The sequence below is a fragment of the Alexandromys fortis genome, unplaced genomic scaffold, assembly GCF_014885135.2.
Source record: "Alexandromys fortis isolate MF-2015 unplaced genomic scaffold, M_Fortis_MF-2015_v1.1 scaffold_60, whole genome shotgun sequence".
NCBI lineage: Eukaryota > Metazoa > Chordata > Mammalia > Rodentia > Cricetidae > Alexandromys > Alexandromys fortis.
The window spans coordinates 3,013,836-3,032,330 of NW_026067946.1; the positions used below are offsets into that span (position 1 = coordinate 3,013,836).

Here is an 18,495-nt window from a genome sequence, read left to right on the forward strand (position 1 = left end):
CTTCAGGAACTGTGCCCCGGCTGTTGCCCCATGAATCATTCTCTTCATTCTTTCTGAATGAAGAAGATGGAAGCCATCTTGATCATACAAGAAGCAAGACAGTGTATCTAAATTACTGTTTACACAGAAATGTGAAGCCACGCCTCTAGTTTTAGTAAATAGAGACCCCCTCACTACGTCTCTCGCCCTCTCTTTCTGGTTAGTCTAACTAAATTAAAGGGTTTTTTCTTACCTTTTCATAACCCAATTTAGCTTTGTCGATTTGTTCTACTATTGTTATATTCCCCGTTACACTTATCTCTGCTTTATGTCCTGTTATTTCCTTTCTTTTGTTTGCTTTGGATTAGGTTTTTCTTACCTCTCCAGTTCCTAAGGTGTCTGTCTGAAGCTTTCCTCCCTGCCCACCTCCTTTACAGGCCTCCCTACACACACAAAGCCTTAGGTACTTCCTGTGAAGACAGTGGTTTGCTGCTTTCTCTTTCTCAGTCATCTGCAACCGTCTTCAATTTCCTCTGACCTTTTTTTTTTTTTGTCCTACTGACTGTTTTAGAGAGAACTAATTTGTTATCATTGTGAATAGCTCATGCTTCCTTGTATTGTTAGTTTCTAACTGCACTTTATTACTGATGAAGTATGTAAGCACGTATTTCAGTCCTTTACAATGTACTGAGTTTGTTGATACAACTCGATACAGGCTATATCCTAGAAAATGTTTTCTGTGTACTTGACAAGTGCGTGTATTCGAGGGTTGTGGGCGACAGTTCTTGTAGGTGAATTTTACATCTGGTGAATCAAGGGAGCAACATTTAAACAGTAAAATGCATCAAAGACCAGAAGGAAATATTATTTCACTTCCCTGAATTTGAAGCCAAAATAACTTGCCTTAAATACAAGTAACAAGAATACAAACCAACAAAAAAGATTATTAAATGCCAGCAGTATACTTCTGCCTCTTCAAGTTTCTGGGCTTAAAGTTATTTGAGTGTTAAAAAAAAAAGAATGTCGTAAGCATGTATGACGTCACATTATCGCAAGATTAACATTTTGCCTTTGGGCCTAATCAGAACGACCAAAAGAGAAGTTAACAAAACAAAAAAGGAATTAGGCTTATTTCATTCTGAGTTTGCTCAGGTCCTTACACCATTCCTTCTGCCAATTCTATTTTAGAAAACTGACTGTGTTAGAAATCGGGCCTTTCAGAACTCTTTCTTCGCAGTGACTTTGCTAAGCCAGTTCCAAAGGGCACAGACCCCTAAAGCCGTCACTGTTGAGTCTCCGGGAAAACCCTCAATAAAGTCTGTAATGTAACAGACATATTTATTTATTATGCTCTGCTCAAGGAGCCTGGGAATGAGGAAATAATTTTCCTGTGGTCCTCTGCAAGAGCAGCCAGAGCTTATAACCACCGAGCCATCTTTCTGGCCGCTCTTAGGACTGTTTGATGCGATGAAACAGTCAGCTGCTACAGGTGTTCAAAACAAGGTCTTAAAACCAGAGACAGGTGGCTTCTCAAGACTCCCGGCTTCATCATGAAGCACACCAAGTGACATGCAGGTCACCTCTGTGAAGGGTGAGGTACCTGTACAAAATACTTGAACGTACTGCTTTGGGCCAATATAATTGGAATGATGGCGCAGAAAGAATGTTTTCTCAAAGAATTTAGAAGCCCAGGTCCCCAGATCTGAAAGAGCTTTTTAGCCTTGTGGGTTTGAGACGTGTGTGCGTTTCCCTCCGATTATAGCAGAAATTGCTGTGTAAGCCTGCAGCCCTGTTGGTGATGGCTGTACCGTGGTGGCTGAAGTTTAGATAGAAATCAACAGGTCCTAGGGGAGATAGCACGGAAGCTGTTCCCATGAGGGCTGGTTGAAGGGCGGCTACATGTCTTATGAGCCTTCGAGCTCTATCATGTTTAATCTATCCAAATGAGCAGCAGGGCAAATAAATTAAAAGAAATGTTTTCATTCAATTATATGATAAGGAAATAGTCAATCACCATCCATTAGTTAGGAGAACTAATGAGGACTATATTTCAGAAACACTAAACTGGTCTATAAATATGGCAGGTGCCAACATTTGTTGGCATTATAAAAATACTTGTCACTGATTGATGCCAAGGGTGTGTCACAGGGTGAGATGCCGCTTTTACCATTGACGCTGTTATCACCAGTAATCAAGGTGCCTGCTTTAGTCACCAGGCATATCGGTCCTTAGGAATAGGGACTATCTCTTGTTCAAATTTCTGCCTCCAGCACCCAATAACACAGTACCTGTTGGCTTCAGCACACAGACTCAACTCTACTGAATGAGTTTTTTTTTCCCTCTAATTTTTTCCCCCACATTGGCTTCAGTAAACTCAGTTCTGATCTGCCATGGCATCCTTCACAACCAGAGAAAAATACATTCCCTGGCATCGTAGATTTCCTTCTAACAAAGTGTTTACTATGCAAATTTTGAAGTCAGACTTTCCCAGGGAGCAATATAAACTAAAATAACATTTTTAACATATAAATCTTGTTGACCAATAAATGCATTAGAGTTTTAAAAATCAGCTTTGCAGATAAGATCTGTTAGGGATGGGAGCATAACTTATTGCTTTAAAACTGCTTTAGTAAGGTCGCAAGTAGGTTTCTTTAGCTAGCTTGTTCTTCTAGTCAACACCTATGCAATTCCATTTGTAAAAATGATGTATTTGGCTTTTAGGAGATCCAACCATCGTGTGAAGTGGTCTCATGCCGAAGTCAAGATGTATTCTTTTTCTCTGAACGTCACTTCTGGCTTCTTAATAAGTATGACTAAAGCCTACATTTATCTGCCAAAGATCCCAACAGACATTTTAGTTTACTAGCTAATCTCCTCGTGACCTGGTCTCTCTCCAGACACTCTTACCACAGTGCCACAAAGGTCCCTGCTTTCTTGTGTTAGGTCCAGGTTTTAACTCCACCCCAGTTGGTATTAATTTGCGTACACTTTGACAGATAGGATATTGTGCTATTTCGGGGGACTAAGTATGGACTCCTCAGTGACGCTGGAAACAGTTTTGATGCTGATGTCATTTGAACTCAGATTTGATTCATTGAAAGCCCACATTATTGTCCAAAACTCCTAAGAGCTCGCCACCCTTAACAGACACGTTGATCTAATTCTCCTTGCTTCTTATCCCCACATTAGGAAAAACTGACACAGTCTTTGAGAGATCCAGGTGTGGGTAAGAATCCAAATTGCAATCACTGTAAATAACAAAATTCTCAGCCCTGCAGGGGGTCATCTTCTTCTCTCTTTGTGAGTTGATTGGGAAATTATCCTTATTAGATAATAAGCATTGGAATGCCATAACATCTCAGAGCGGTAGTGACTGAGTGATTAACTTCTTACCTATAATACACGACTGAGTGATTAACTTCTTACATATAACACACTCAGGTGCTCTTTGTTTAATACGTCACTCTCTCCTCTTCCCCTTCCAATAGCTCACAAGGAATCTTATTTTTTTTTTTAAAAAAAAAAAAAAAGTGGAGATCAAAGACAAAGCCAAGGACAGCTCAGCCCCTAAGACGTCACCTTGATGGCCAGACCCGCTGGAGTCAGCTGCTCTGCGTTCCGTTCATTGAGGCAGTCTTCGCCCATCAGAGATGTGAGGTGCTGCAGACATTCTGCATGCCCCTTCGACGCAGCAACGTGTAACAGATTGTTTCCGTTCTCATCGTGAATTTTGTCCAGATTGTCTGCAGCTAGGTGTGGCTGTATGGGGGGAGGGAGAAGAGAGATGAAGGGAGAGGCTTCAATCAGTGAACCAAAACCAGACACTATGGAGGGTCTCCTCTGGGCACAGGGAAGAAGGAACAGCTCATGAGGGCCCTGGTGGCCTTGCAAGGATCTACTGAGTTAGAGTCCCTTGCTATTTGTCTTACAACATGCTTTAGAACAGTGGTTCTCAACCTGTGGGTCGTGACCCCTTTGGGAGCTGAATGACTCTTTTGCAAAGCATCCTCTAAGACCATCAGAACACACAGATATTTACATTACAATTCGTAACCGTAGCAAGATCACAGTTATGACAAACTGTGCATATAATGCACATAATTTCATGGTTGGGATCACCACAACATGGGAAACTGAATTAAGAGACCCTAGCATTAAGAAGGCTGAGATCCATTGCTTTAGAACAGGTACTCTCAAGGGACAGATGGTTTTGAGAGAAAGGGTCACCAAGCTAGGACCAATAAGCTGTGAAGGTTTGTAGTTGGTATTTTAGGTCCCTGAGGGGACACTGATGGCAAGCAATAGCTTCTCTATCTGTCACCACATGGCTAAGTGCTGGAGGGACAGGGCTATGCTTTATTGACTGTTAAAGGTTTGCTGGATGAATGAAGCGCTTGTGTCGAAGGCCTGACTTGTCACATGGCCTCCCTCTGCATGTTCCCTAAAGCTTGTGGCCACTAGGGTGCTCACAGCAACCTCTAGACATACCAGTGACTCCCTGGGGCATCTGGGATATCCGGAGGCAACCTGGTTCTTTGGCTATTTTCACTCCTCTGAGTATGAAGCGTCTGATAGAATATTTTGGGCAAACTCAGCGGTGTTAGCATTTGTGACTTCTGAATGTATGGGATGAAGGAAAACAATGAGCCCAAGAGAATCAGAGGCAACAGCTGGGGAAAATGGAAAAGACATTTTCACGAGAAACCAGTGATGGCTTCATGTGATAAAATCATCCAATCACATTGGTCCTGTTTGTGACAGCAGGCCCAGTGTGCTAAAGTTTCTCTGTGCAAGCGTAACATTAGTGGAGTCGCGATGCCACGATGCAGGCAGTGCGTTTCCTGAAGGAGACTTTATCCTCTGAGTAGGAGCCTAGGATTGCTACTGTCCGCTCAGCGTCTGGAAGCTAGGAAAACAGTGCAGTGGATGGAACGCTATTTCAGTTTAACTTTCTCAAGAGATGTTTCTTACACCAAGTAACTCTGTCTGGAGTCCTTGGAGATAATTCTTCATGTTCCCTGGACACGTAGTACTGGTGCAGAGCGAAAACCTCGTGTGTGGAGATAATTCTTCATGTTCCCTGGACACGTAGTACTGGTGCAGAGCGAAAACCTCGTGTGTGTCAGAGAACAATCAAACTCTAGGGGAAGCTGTATCTGCAAATGTTTTCCAACCCCCTGGCCCAACTTTTCTGAATAATGATCAGGGTGAAACAGAGAACTCTCTGTTCCCAGATCTGGCAGGTCTGCCATCAACTGAAAACTGACGTCCCCACAGAAACGGAGGGAGAGCATGGGGAACCATTCGAAAAGCAAAAGGAAAAAAAAAAAAGGCATAAACTCAACTGGCAAACAGTGCGGGGCTCTTTGTTTTGTTTTCCTTTTAGATTAAATATCTGTATTTCAGCTGAGGTCAGGTGATGTTAAACTGCCCCCACACGCTTCTGGAGCCATTTGCGTCCCCTGAATTAACCTCCTAACCTTGGCGTTCAGATATCACGCCTCTCAACTAAAGCAGCAAGTAAAGATTTAGCAAGGAATCAAACAAAGGGGGTGAAAATGAACAAAACATGGTATAGGAAATGCTCAAAGAGCAAATACAAAAATTCACAGAAAGGTGTGAAACAAACACTTCATCTGTTAGGAGACGGAGTCTGTAGGTCAGACAGACAGACAGTACTCACCAAGAGTGATATCTGTCCTTCTTTCACAATGTTCAGTATGCTTCTTACTTTCTTCAGGTTCTCACTCCTTTCTTCTGCGCCTTGGGCGTTGGTCCAGTTCATGCCATTGACCTGCTCTTCCGGTTTGGCCCCTGTTGCCGAGGACTGCAGGTGGAAGGCCCTGAGCTTGCAGTCTGGCCCTGCCTTCTCAATTTTTCGACTATGAGGATCACTAAAAGCCTTGTTCAGGAAGTCTTTACTGTGGTTCTCGGACTCATACGCAGGGGCGCATTTACCCAGAGCAGGTAAGCTCTCAGAGTCTTCTGTGCAGAGCTTGTGCTGGTCCCGGAGGACGGTCGATGCTTTCCTCAAGTGAGGACTTTTCACAGGAGAAAGAACACAAAATGGAGTCATGTTGGGTGTGGAGTTCTCAGAGCTTCCAATAGGACAGGCTTTACCAGAAAGGCCATTGATGGTTGTGCACAAGCCCAAAATCCTTTTCTCTGAAGACACCTTAGTGAAGGGAGCCAGCTGTTGACTGGATTTAATGTAAGGCACATCCAGAATCTCATCCATGTCAAGGTCGTAATGCTCCAGCTCGCCCAGTGCCTGGCTGGGCTCGGAGCCCTTACCTGGCAACCCCCTGACTCCATCTTCAGTGCTGAGTTCCTCGGGCTGGGGGCCCTGGTCAGTCTCCCCGCCTTTCTGGTACTCTACTGTATTGTTCTTTTGGTCATCATTTTCATTGTTTTCCAGCGTCTCTGGCTGATGTTTCAGCGGAGACACGCGCTTCACTGGGCGGAACTTACTGTAGACATCAGCGATTCCAGTGGGCTTTTGTGGGTTTGAAATGAGAGTTGAGACACCACAGTTCCAGCTAGTGCTTGAAACTGTTTAAAAAAAGTAATAGAGGAGACTGTTAAACTGAAATTCGAACAGAGTTTGGCCATGTAGGTAGACACAGCTCACTTAGGTTATGCTCACAGTAGGCCGCTTTATAAGGGGATAAAAATCATGAGAGGACATATATCCAGAAGACTAATGCTTCATACTTACCACTGAAAGTCAGAGAAAGACAAGAAAGTCATGATATAATGTCCCAGAACTAATTGATAACGGCAGGAAGTTAAAATAAATAAACCCTGACAGATATTTTATGATTGGGTGTCTCTGATACTGTTTACATGTTTGCCACCACCCTCAAACAAAAACAAAAGAGAATAGGACTGGGCTTGCACACTAAGCCAGCGAACCAGTGATATATGTACACACATACACACACAGAAGCATGTACCTGCCTGTACACACATCTCTAATGTCTAAGATATCCGTGTGAAGGAATCATAGCTCGTCTTCTACAAACTCAAATTGTGACCTACTAGGTGACCTGACAGGTTTCTGTTAGATGTTTAGGGACAGCAAGAAAAAGCATAAAGTGGTTAGGTGCTCGTCTGTTCACGGGAGACACGTCATGACGGAGCCAATCCACCCTACACTGAGCATCCTAGACAAACATCGTACAGGGCCATCTCGTGGCGCTTCTCAGCCTATGACACCACATAATACATTTCCATTTGACAACAGGACATACTCTTTAGAGCAACACTGTTCTCCGTATTGGGAAAGGGAGAAACCAGAAAAGGGGAGAGTCATGAAGGGCGGATAGGGAAGGCAGACTAGTACTCAACATTGTTTTTTAAGTTTCTCTCATTTTTGTGCAGTTAAAGATTGCAGGCCGGCCTACCTTCAACTGGTTGAGATGGACAGTGAGGGAGTCAGGCACATTGGGAGAGAAAAGATAAAAAAAAAAAAATCACACTCTCTTCTAATAAACCTCAACACAAGCAAGATGCCTGGTAGCCTATCTCAGAGCGGACTGATGAAGCTGCAGGGCTCGCGCCCACAGCAGGGCTCTATTCTCCTCTACTAGAAGGCAGATGGTAGTACTCTTGCAAGCTAGCAGGCTCCTTTACAGTTTTCTATTCTTCAGCTGTTAGTTTCTATCATTGTCCATCAGGCAGGTAAAGCTTCCTTCCAACTACCCTCTATCCTATGAAACAAAGTGGGCGGGAAGGGTTTCATCCCAGAGTGAGCAAACCTGCCTGTCTTTGCTGTTGGGCACAGCCAAAGGGTGAGAGCCCCCGAGACAGCAGGAGTGCTCAGTCCTGTGACTTTTACAGTAACCTCTGGTAATGACTGCTTCTTACAGTTAAAGGGATCCCTCAATTCGTGCTACTAGCCGTTGTTCATACCGACATCTGTCCTAAAATCATGCAGGGAAGTTATGGAATGAAGCAAAGGGAGGAGTGAGTGGGCTTGCCCATCATAAAATCCCAAGTTCTGTCCCCCAAATGGTCAACAACTTGGCATGAGGTTCAGAAGGTCTGTTTTGCACACTCCAACCTCAAGGCTTTTCCAACTCTCAGACTTTAGAAGGGAAGAGGACTCTGAAAGCTATGGGAGGAGAGCTGGTTTCTTCCCAATGAGCAACACACAGTAAAGGACACCCCGAAGGGAAGGAAGGCATCTCAATTGCCGCCTGCTTCTCTTACCCACACCATTTTGTGTCTAGAGTTCTTAGCCATACCCAGTGCTCAGCCTGGAGCAAACGACGGACAGACACACATACGTGAACTTGAATCTCATTCTGCACAATTCACTCAATCGTATAACACGTGTAAAGTGAATGCTTCTGAGGGATTTTCAGCTTAATTTCCCAGAGGGAAATAAGTTCCCTTCATAAACCCAAAGGAGTGATAATCGCCGGGAAAAGCTAGAGTCTTTAAAGTCATTTATGAAATGTCAATATGGAAAGGCAAAGGCCAATTATTCTAATCAATTTCCTATAAATATAAAAATGTCTACCTTTTATATGTTCTTTTCTTCCTAAAAATGTGAAGCTATGAAAAGCTATCGTTTGCCAGAAATTTCTGCCAAGCCATTTTCTCTGCCTTAAGAACACACAGTGCCTCTTTCACACGAAGCAACAGGGAGATAGAGATCATGGAGCTTATAAGGTGTAAGTAGGCATTTAATTTTACTCACCAACGTTCCCCAAATTTATAAATATTGTGGGAAAACCTATTCATAGACAGTGTGAAACACATGCTTATTGCTTGGCATGGTATCTGCTCATATTTTGTCACTTCCCTTGATTTCTTTGGAGTTCTTAAAAACTATGAATCTTAGAACGTTTTTAAAATATTTAAAGCACATGACTTAGTGGGTCAATGCAACGAGTGCCCTGTACTGATATATTTATGTATTATGTGAGGTCACAGGTTCAAAGGGCCACTCTTTTATGTTGGCTTTATTTACATATGAACTTTTTTCCAAGCGATACAGGGAAATGGGTACCATATGTTTCCCAGCTGTTTTGTTCTGACAGGAGCCATTAAGAGCGCTCTATGTAAATGAATTCTGCCTGTGTTTTATGAAAACACTTCTTGCCCTTCTTTCCACAGAAAGGTCTAGAAACTGAAGAAGGAGTGTCAACATTTGGGAATGTTGTCTTTTTCCTCAGTCAAGCCTATAAGGTTGTTTTGTGGGCTTAGGATGAAATCTGGGCCTTCAAGCCTGTCTTGATTGCCAAGGGGGGGAAACCTGCTTATGAAAAATGAACTAATGGGTGTCACGAGAAAGCTCAAATTTTGTGCCATGTCACATATTTGGATGAGCAGAAATGCAGCAAACAAAAGACAAACACCCATTTCTTTCTCCTAAGCGGGGCAAATAAACACAGCATAAGAAACAGATTATTAATGGCAGGCAAGGTTTTCCCTTTCAATTCTTTAAGGGTCCCACCAAATTTGCTTTATTGTTGTTTTGTTACAGAACCGTCATAACATTCTAGTCATCCGTGGAAACACATTTCACACTAATGGGCTACTGGGAAGGGTTTTGAAGCTAGATTTCTTCGCTTGAAACCATGCACAAATTGTTGACACGTGAACACAATTTAAATCCCTGAAAACTTTTATCTTAATCTTTACAAATTCGATGAGAACAGTATCTGTGTTTAATTTAGCTCTCTATCCTTCAAAAATTCCCAGTAGATTGTTTACATAAGAAGGTTCTTAACGATGTTTTGCTTTTAGAGATGTTCATCTTTAACATCTTATTTATAACAGTAAATATGCCGAGTGCACCTTCAATCTGCCTACCTGATGGAGTCACAAAATTTTAAAATGATCAGTAATAAGAAAGATGTTTATGATGCCAGTTTATAGGCAAAACAGTCTCCTAGAGTCTAGCTGGCATTTGGGATGCTCTGTGCATTAGCAAGAAAATTTCAGTCACCTCATAACTACCAAAAGCCAGCCATTTTCCCAGCAAGCAATAATGCCAATCTAGAATATGAAAGATTCTCTGAATGGCAGTGCAAGAATCCAAGGGTCTGACTCTCTCCACCTCTGTCTGTTTCCACTCTCGCCATTCTTGAAGCCCCCCTTACAATCCTCTTGATCCTGACATGAACAACCATAGTGTCATTTATATAGTTTCTTAAGTCGTTCATTCCTCAAGGCATCGTCTGTCCCTCTATTTCCTTGATCCCTGCCCCACATTGCTCAGACAAAAATTTGTGGCGTTATCCCAAATTTCTCTTAAGCCTGGCCCCTTTTCTGTACCCTTCCTGCACTAACTGGGTTATACTAAGATCCTTTTCCACAACCATCACACACTGGGTTCCTTTCTCTCATTGGTCTCTCTAGCCTAGCTAAACCCTCTTTGGGTAAGATTGAATTTGTCACCCAAAATTAGCTCCCAAACCTCAGGTATCTCATACTTCCTAAAATGATATTGCCTCAGGCATACAATGAATATTCCTTACTGTCAGACACACCCTAGGACCCATGATAAACACCCTCATTTACAGCGTGAGAAAACTATTCAGTGGTCAGCCTTCTTCTTCCTTCTCATTTGCTTAAGGAATCTTAGTTTGGTGCTAGAATTTAATTCCTCTCCACAATGCAGAATAGCCCTTACTAAACTGACTGCAGGCTTCAGGGTCAGTGGCTTTCATATGAATGAACTGGAGGGTTTCATGCTCACCACATTCCTTTCAGTGATGACCTCATTTCAAGAAATATTTGTATTCGGTTCACAATATCTCTTAAGAAACAAATATTCTTAGAAGTAAAGTGCTCTAGAAATATTAAATAAATAAAAGCATACATTATATATATTTAAAGATAAAAACAAAAAAGGGACTTTTGGATATAGCCCATGATGTAAAATGTCCCTTAAGTTACAAGGTTTGTGGACACTGGCTTTTTTGTTCATAGCAAAATTCTTTAGCATGGTCTGCAATGGTTCTTTCATTCACCTTATAATTTACCTTCTTCTCTCAGAACTCATGAGTCCCAAAGCCCCGCCTTTCCGTTCTCCTCCTCTGTTAAATTCAATCTTTCTGGAAATGCCATGGTCATCTATCATTGTTCTTGCCTTTGGGCCTTTTCTTATGAATTCCTTGCTGCTGTCGCTGCCAGCGACTCATGTTCATCATACACGAGTCATCCAGTGTTGCTCCACTGAGCCCCTTCTTTTGACTCTCCCAAGAAACAGCTGGGAGAGTTTTTTAAAAAATGCTTTACGTCTCAGCTCCCTGGCAATACATGAACACGCCTGCAGCAAGTCTGGAGGTGCCATACCAACTTCACCTTCTCCTGAGGTCCCTCAAGGATACGGGTTCTTCAAGAAGCTACTTCTGCTTGTGACCAGCTCATTGCCTAGCAAAGATTTTCAAAGGTGACCCAGTCTTTCTATGAGTGAGTGAAGGGACCAAAAATGCAAAGTATAATAAACAAGTTTTGTTACAATGAGCCTTTTTTTTTTCTAAACTGAGGTGAGGTAAGTTATTAAAGTGGCTTGGACAGTTAGAAGGCATGCCACATAGTGAGGTACTTTTAATGTCCTCTCTTAAGAAATTCTTGTCAGGGTGGTGGTGGTGCATGCCTTTAATCTCAGCACTTGGGAGATAGATAGAGGCAGGTGATATGAGTTTGATGTCAGTCTAGTCTACTGAGTAAGTTCCAGGACAGCCAGGGCAACACAGAGAAACTCTGTCTCAAAAAACCCAAAAAATTTCTTAATTTAAATGTCCTCATCTGGAAAATAACAAGGTTAGGTAATATTATTGCTAAGATCTGACCCTCCCTAAATAGCTCTGATGATGTAGAATGTCTACAAATAACAGGGTTCTTGATTCTGACTCACAGTGAAACACTATAATTCTTTTGGATTCATGCATTTTACCGGATCCTCACAAATTTATAATTATGAGGCTGAGACGATTGCTGACACATAATTCTCTGGCTCCTAGGCTTGATAAATTGTTTTCTTTAAGAAGATAATGGAACGTTTGCTGTTGCCATAGTAGACCCAACTTTTAAGACTAAACATCAATGTTGGCTCCTAAAATGCCCATTTATTTTACTTCTAAATATGGAGAGCTGTATCCATAGTCCACATTAGAAAATTAGCATGAGACAGTGAGAAGAGAAAGAAAGGATTCTGTCAAGTTAAATGGATTCTACTTTCTGTGAGAAACAAACTGGTCAATTTAAGATGTGGAATTCTCCTCTGCATGCTGTGAATGTGTTTTGTTACTATTGGTTAATGAAGAAAGCTGTTTTGACCAATGGCAGAGAAGAATAAAGCCAGAAGGGAAATCCAAACATAGAGATATATAGAGAGTAGGCAGGTCAGGGAGACACCATATAGCTGCCGAAGGAGACAGACACCAGAATCTTACTGGTAGGCCATAGCCTCATGGTGATACACAGATTAATAGAAATGGGTTAATTCAATATGTGAGAGCTAGCTAGAAATATGCCTGAGTCATTGTCCAAGAAGTGTTGCAATTAATATAGTTTCTGTGTGATTATTCAGGTCTGGGCAGTCAGGAAATAGAAGAACAATGCCCATCTACAAATTTAATTTAAGTATATATACAACACACCACATATCCATAGAAGTCTATAAGAAATATACCCCACATGTTCTCCAGAATTCTATCTCTTTTATTTTAACCATTTTTTTTTATAAATATAGGGTCTCATATATCCCAGGCTGTCCTTGAACTTGCTATGTAGCCAAGGATAACCTTGTGCTTCTGATCCTCCCTCCCTCACTTCTTGAATGTCGAGATGACAAGTCACCAAAAATGTTCAGTTGATGCAGCGTTGGAGACCAAGCCCAAGGCTAGGTGCGTACTAGGCAAGTCCAGTGCTGGCCTCCTCCGTTTCCTTTTATTCTCACTTCACTGGGAGGGCAATTATGAGAGAACGGGCTTGCCAATGCTAGAGTCCTGAGCTTTGTTACCACTGGCCAAGTGACATCTGCAGTGGACCCGTGGAACACAAACACCTTAGGATCTCTAAGGACTGATGACAGATGGCTTCCATCTCCTCGTGACCGTAGGAAGAAGGGGACGAGCCTGGATCTGAATGGGAAGTGCAGGAGGAGTGACCTTTTGCACTGCCCTACAGGTTAGTCTGTAACCTGATCCAAGGGATGGCTGCTGAGGGAACTCTGGCATTGGAGAATTGTGTCGGGACCTTATGATGGGAAGAGTGATGTGTGTAAATGGTATGCATGCTTCTGGAATGTTCCTCTGGGGGTGTTTGCTCATCCTTTTCACTGATACCCCAGGCCCTTTATTGAGGGTATCCTGAGATTGAAGGGTAAGTATACACATGACTTTATTCTTATAAATACTCCATTCATTGATCTATTCACACGCTGTGAGGAAAATGTCATTGATTTTGGTCTTAAACCTCCTGTCTTTAAAAGGCCACTGACACCAAGCAGCTGTTATTGAACATGTCAGGTTCATGTTTTATTACTCCCAGCCCTGCCCGTAACTATGCAGACTTGCTCAGATAACTAACCAGTCAATCTCTGGCTGTTTCTTTGTTCTGTGAAAACTCACTGAAATATTCAAATCCTATAAACCTGGCTAGAAAAGATACATCTTTACCACAGAGGCATAGTCTGTCATGAAGTCAGACGCAGTATTTGGACAAGTTTAAATCCTGGGGCTTCAAAAGTACAGTTTACAGAGACTGGCAATTGGTAGGTCTGAAGAAAATACACGCTTTGAGAGCTGTTCTGTCATGCAGAAAGTATGCTAGCCTTCATTGTGACATTAGCAAAACCTTGCGAGTGGATTAAGTTGGGGTTCATTCCAGGCCCATTTCCTAGGTTCCCTCTCGCCCCTCCTCCCTTCTCTCTTTCACTCTGGGATTGTGCAAAAAGACACAGCGAAAGGTCAATGAAAAGACTCATCAAGCTGAGGCACGTGGAAAAAGACAGCTGGGGAGTAGTAGTCCGAAAGCACTTTCTGGATGTGCAGACACACACTAACCCCTTTTAACTGAAGGTGGCGACGTTTCACAGTGCTGATCTACTGCCAAGGACAAAGCACAGAGTTATGCTGCTCCTTAGGAAGAGAGCAGACAAGAGGCAAGGACAGACAGGGGCAGGAAATGGGTAAGGTTTTGTGTGTGTGTGTGTGTGTGTGTATGTGGTGTGTGTTTAGAAAATTCATACTTTCTACTTGCCATCTCCTCGAATACCAGCTAATTTCATGTTTAAGTGTGGCATGTGTATCTTCATGTAGGAATTAGCTATGTCAGTACACACTTCACAGACATTCGTGTAACAATGTGTACCATGTGTTTCCTGGATCCCACAAAACGGTACCTTCATTGGGATTTTCCTTCACTTAACACTTTTTAAATGGCCAATACATCCACATCAGACTTTCTGTATTTCTGACCACAGGAGAGTTCATGATTTCATCGGCGATTTTTCATAACACGTCTCAAAGATGGATGGACAGTTTTTATGGATTCTCACTCGAAAACAAACGAGGACTCGGGGAATTTTAAGCATTGTGTGGAAAATCATGCAGCATTCTGATTTCTCAATCAGGAAGAAGGTTGCCTGATTCTAGCTTTCCATAGCACCAGAGGACTACTCTGTCAAAACTAGAACCACTCCCTAAACAGACAATTTACCGTCTCTCTATTTGGGTCACACGTTGGTCATGGAATCCCAGCAACCAGTGGCAAGGACAGATGGAGCCACTTCAGATTCCCTTTAACTAAAATCCCAACATGAGCTCTTCCTGAATTCGGTCACTCCTCGAGTTAAGGGAAGAAAGTTTAGGAAAGAGTTTTAATAATAACTTGTCTAAACGACAGTCGAGCAGATTTTCTCCGTCTTGTTTATAATTGGCAGTGTCAAGTCTAAATTTGGATTTATCTGATCACTGAGACTCCTGCCTAAAGCTGTCAATCTCCTTTGAATATAATCAAGAGATGCATGAACAGGACAAAGGATGCACAGCCAGAGTGGTTGGCGACAGACTGAGTGCTAAGGTCTTCTTACCAAACCCATTTATTCAGTTAACATTTGCTAAGTGTCCTCTGTGCACACGATTTTCTTTTCCCCGCAGGGGAGACTGAAATAGATACAACCTTGTCTAGACAATAATGCAAGAGCACATACAGACAAAAATATGATGGAAGTCAACGTGCTTTTATGGAAATGAGTCAGCATGAGGGTGTACATGATGGAGAAAACCCGTCTAAGAGGCAATTCTTAAATCCAAGGAGAAACAGCCAAGCATATGTGAATTTAAAGAAGTAAGGGAGAAAGGGCAATTCAGTGACAATCTGGGGAGAATGTAGCACGTTTGTAAAGATCTAAAGCAGCAGAGACGCTGACAGAGAGAGCCACAGGGACGGGCTGGAGATGAAGACAAGGAAGGCTACTTGGGGCCAATACACAGCCACTTTTGTGAGGGCACTAATCCCGTTCATGGGGGCTCCACCCTCACGACCTAACAGCCTCCCCTGAGGTTCCACCTATATGTAATATCATCTTGGGGATTTCTAATATGCAAATTTTATAGGAGCACAAATATTCATTCTAACTCACAGGCATGTCCAATTCTTTGACACGCCAGAATTTTTTTAAAATGTCACAACCCCCTCACCATGTTTTAAGTCAGTTGATGATTTTGTGTTGACCTGTATTTGTCGCTGCCATCCACTGCACTCAGCCAAGGCAGACACTCTGGGAAGTCCAAAGACATTCTCGGAGCATAGAAGACCCAGGATGTAGAGATGGAATGAATGAGGTATGAGTGAGCAAGAAATTCCACCTTCAGCAACACAGCGAATTGTCTGGTAAGTCAAGAGCTATTTAATGAGGTACATGCCCAGTATGTGGTGTGTGTGTGTGTGTGTGTGTGTGTGTGTGTGTGTGTGTGTAATCCTCTAAAAACCATGTCGAAGATGATTCAAGAATTCCTCTTGAAATTCAGTGAGACAGTTAATGTAGATACTGTAGATTGTTGAAAAGGAAGCTGGAGATTAAGAGTTGCAGGTAGAGAGTATCAGAAACCATCTGAGCAATCAAGGAGATCTAGAGGCAGGAAGGAGAGAGGGTGGCCCTATTTGATCACTGGTGGTCAAATAGAGAGAGAACTTGTAAAGGAGAATAAGGGGCTCTCAACGAGTTAGGAAAGACATCAAGACTAAAACCACTCCCTAAACAGACTCAAATACTTCCACGAGGATTAAAAAATAAGTGTCAATGGATTTTATGAGATGGAAGTGGTGGTGGTCTCTAGCAGGGCAGCAAATACTGTAGTTGCTTAGGGCAAATGGAAGTAGAGAATCAGAGGTGCAGTTTTTCATAACTCTTTAAAGTCAGTTGATTTCAACGGCTGTTGGGACTGCAGAATGAGTTCAAGATCAGCTTACACAACTTAGTTAGACTTGGTCTCAAAACATAAAGGAAAAGCAGGGCTGGGACTAAAACTCAGTGGTGGACCAAGTACCTAGCAAGTGACACACTCTCCATTCCCTCCTCAGTACTGCTAACTACTAGCCCACACTCGTGCACACAAAAGAATGGGAGAAGAAAGAAAGGCCCTTTAGACAGTTCAGGAGGAGAGCAAAATATAGGGAGCTAGGAAACGATATGGTTTGTTGTGGTAGTGCTGGTATAACCTAGACCTTCACTGTCTCTTTCAGAAGCTTTTGGTTGTGAAAATCTTAAAAGATAGTTGTTGGCACATGTCTAAATGATAATAATTTTTAAGCATAATAATAATAATAAACAAAGCATTATAAAATAAACCCATCTGTTTAGTGGTATTTATTCTATAAGGATGCTAAAAAAAATCATTATATATGTGGCTCACTATTTATTTCTACTGGATATTACTGGTCTAGGGAGTCAGTTAAAGGGACCCAAGGGATTTCTTTAGAGGTGAAGGGGAAAGGAAGGGCAGTCCCTGTGAAGGAGCCTAACACACTGAATGATTGATGTGGCTACACAGCCAAAGGCAGGGGGAGTGGCACCAGAAAAGCTTGCTGGACCAGTAGCAAATCACTCTTTGTCTCTCATGGCGACAGAAACATTTCCCACTGCACAGCTTCATGACCATCTTTGGATACCATTACCTGAACTTTAAGCTTGGAGAGACACAGCAGATAATAAGTTTTTGAGGAGACTGTTGTGTTTCATTAAGGACAACAGGTTGGATTCCCAGTGACTTAGGTCAAAGTGTCTTAAACTTGGATGTGCATAAATAAATAAACAGCCTGGGACCAAGCTTGGAAACTGTAGGTTCAGAATCTGGGTCTGCATTAAGACTTGAGAGCGCACAGACTCAGGACCGGTGATGCTGCCAACATTGGTGTTGGTTCTGTACCACACTGATGGAGTGAGGCTTGAGAGCCTGCACAGGCTCAGGACTGAGTGATGCTGCAAACACTTGGGTTGAGCACAGGGATGAGAGGGTCTAGCTGAGCAGATAGATGCCTTATGCGGTGGTCGGTCACTATTGACAATCATACTTCTGCAGAAGATCCTTCAACTTTGGGATTCTAGGATTCTAATACCTGAATATGTCTTGGAGGCCTGGATCTCCTCCCCTCCTCTCTCCCTCTCCCGCCCCTCTCTCTCAGAAGCGGAAGCCCCAGAACTTCATGTACCCCAGGCTGGCTTGAATCTCCACTTTTCGGGTGCTAGCATTCCAAATGTGCACTACCATATCCGGTTTATGTGGTGCTGAGGATTGAAGCCAGAACTTCATGCATGCTAGGCAAGCACCCTACCAACTGAATTGCGTTTCCATTTCCACCCAGCCCTCTTTACAGGAGACTCAGAACAGAGGACATACAGAGACAGAGACTGAGATGGGATGACTGAACAACAGAGGAATCCATCATTAAGAAGAGGGTGGTGTGTGACAGAGATGCAGTGGAACTTACAAAGGACAACATCTCTCCACAGCCACAGTTTTGCACTGGACTGGGGAGGAGTGACAGGAATGGGACCTCCTGAGAAGAAAGCCTCTGCAGGGCCATACTTCTTTAAGAGGCTGTCTGCGTGTGTATGGAGTGTCTGGTCTCTTTGCTTCAGCTTACACACACACACACACACACACACACACACACACACACACACCTCGTCTGTCTGGTGATTTTCTCTGCATCCTCAGCTTTCTTGTCCTTCCTCGATGTTTACTTCCCTGCACTTTTTTCTACCAACCACTTTCTCTAAGGAGCAGTGAGAGAGAGAGAGGAGTTTTTTTAGACTCCAATAAAAGTAAGCCAGTAATTTGGAGAGTGGGGGCAGCTCCACTTTTACAGGAACATTCTGTGGCCCACTCTCACAATGTTGGCCTGCATGCAAACTCTGTAGTAATGAAAAACGCATCAGCTGACATTGTCTGTATTACAATTGCAGGCACAAAAAGAGTCTCAGGGAAAGACCTGAAAAGATACAATTGTTTCAGTGGCAAGGTAATTATAGTTTTTACGTTCCCA

General features: G+C 42.7%; 1 protein-coding gene across 5 annotated transcripts in view; it reads right to left on the reverse strand.

The window, feature by feature from the left end:
- Sncaip (synuclein alpha interacting protein) overlaps positions 1 to 18,495 on the reverse strand; it is a 140,966-nt gene that overhangs the window by 31,776 nt on the left and 90,695 nt on the right. For all 5 annotated transcript variants that reach the window (XM_050149315.1, XM_050149313.1, XM_050149312.1 and 2 more), the window contains exons 4-5: positions 5,663 to 6,531; positions 3,559 to 3,738 (exon numbers count right to left, since the gene is read on the reverse strand). In XM_050149315.1, the coding sequence (XP_050005272.1) occupies positions 3,559 to 3,738; positions 5,663 to 6,531 (1,049 nt within the window). The remainder of the gene's footprint in view (positions 1 to 3,558; positions 3,739 to 5,662; positions 6,532 to 18,495) is intronic.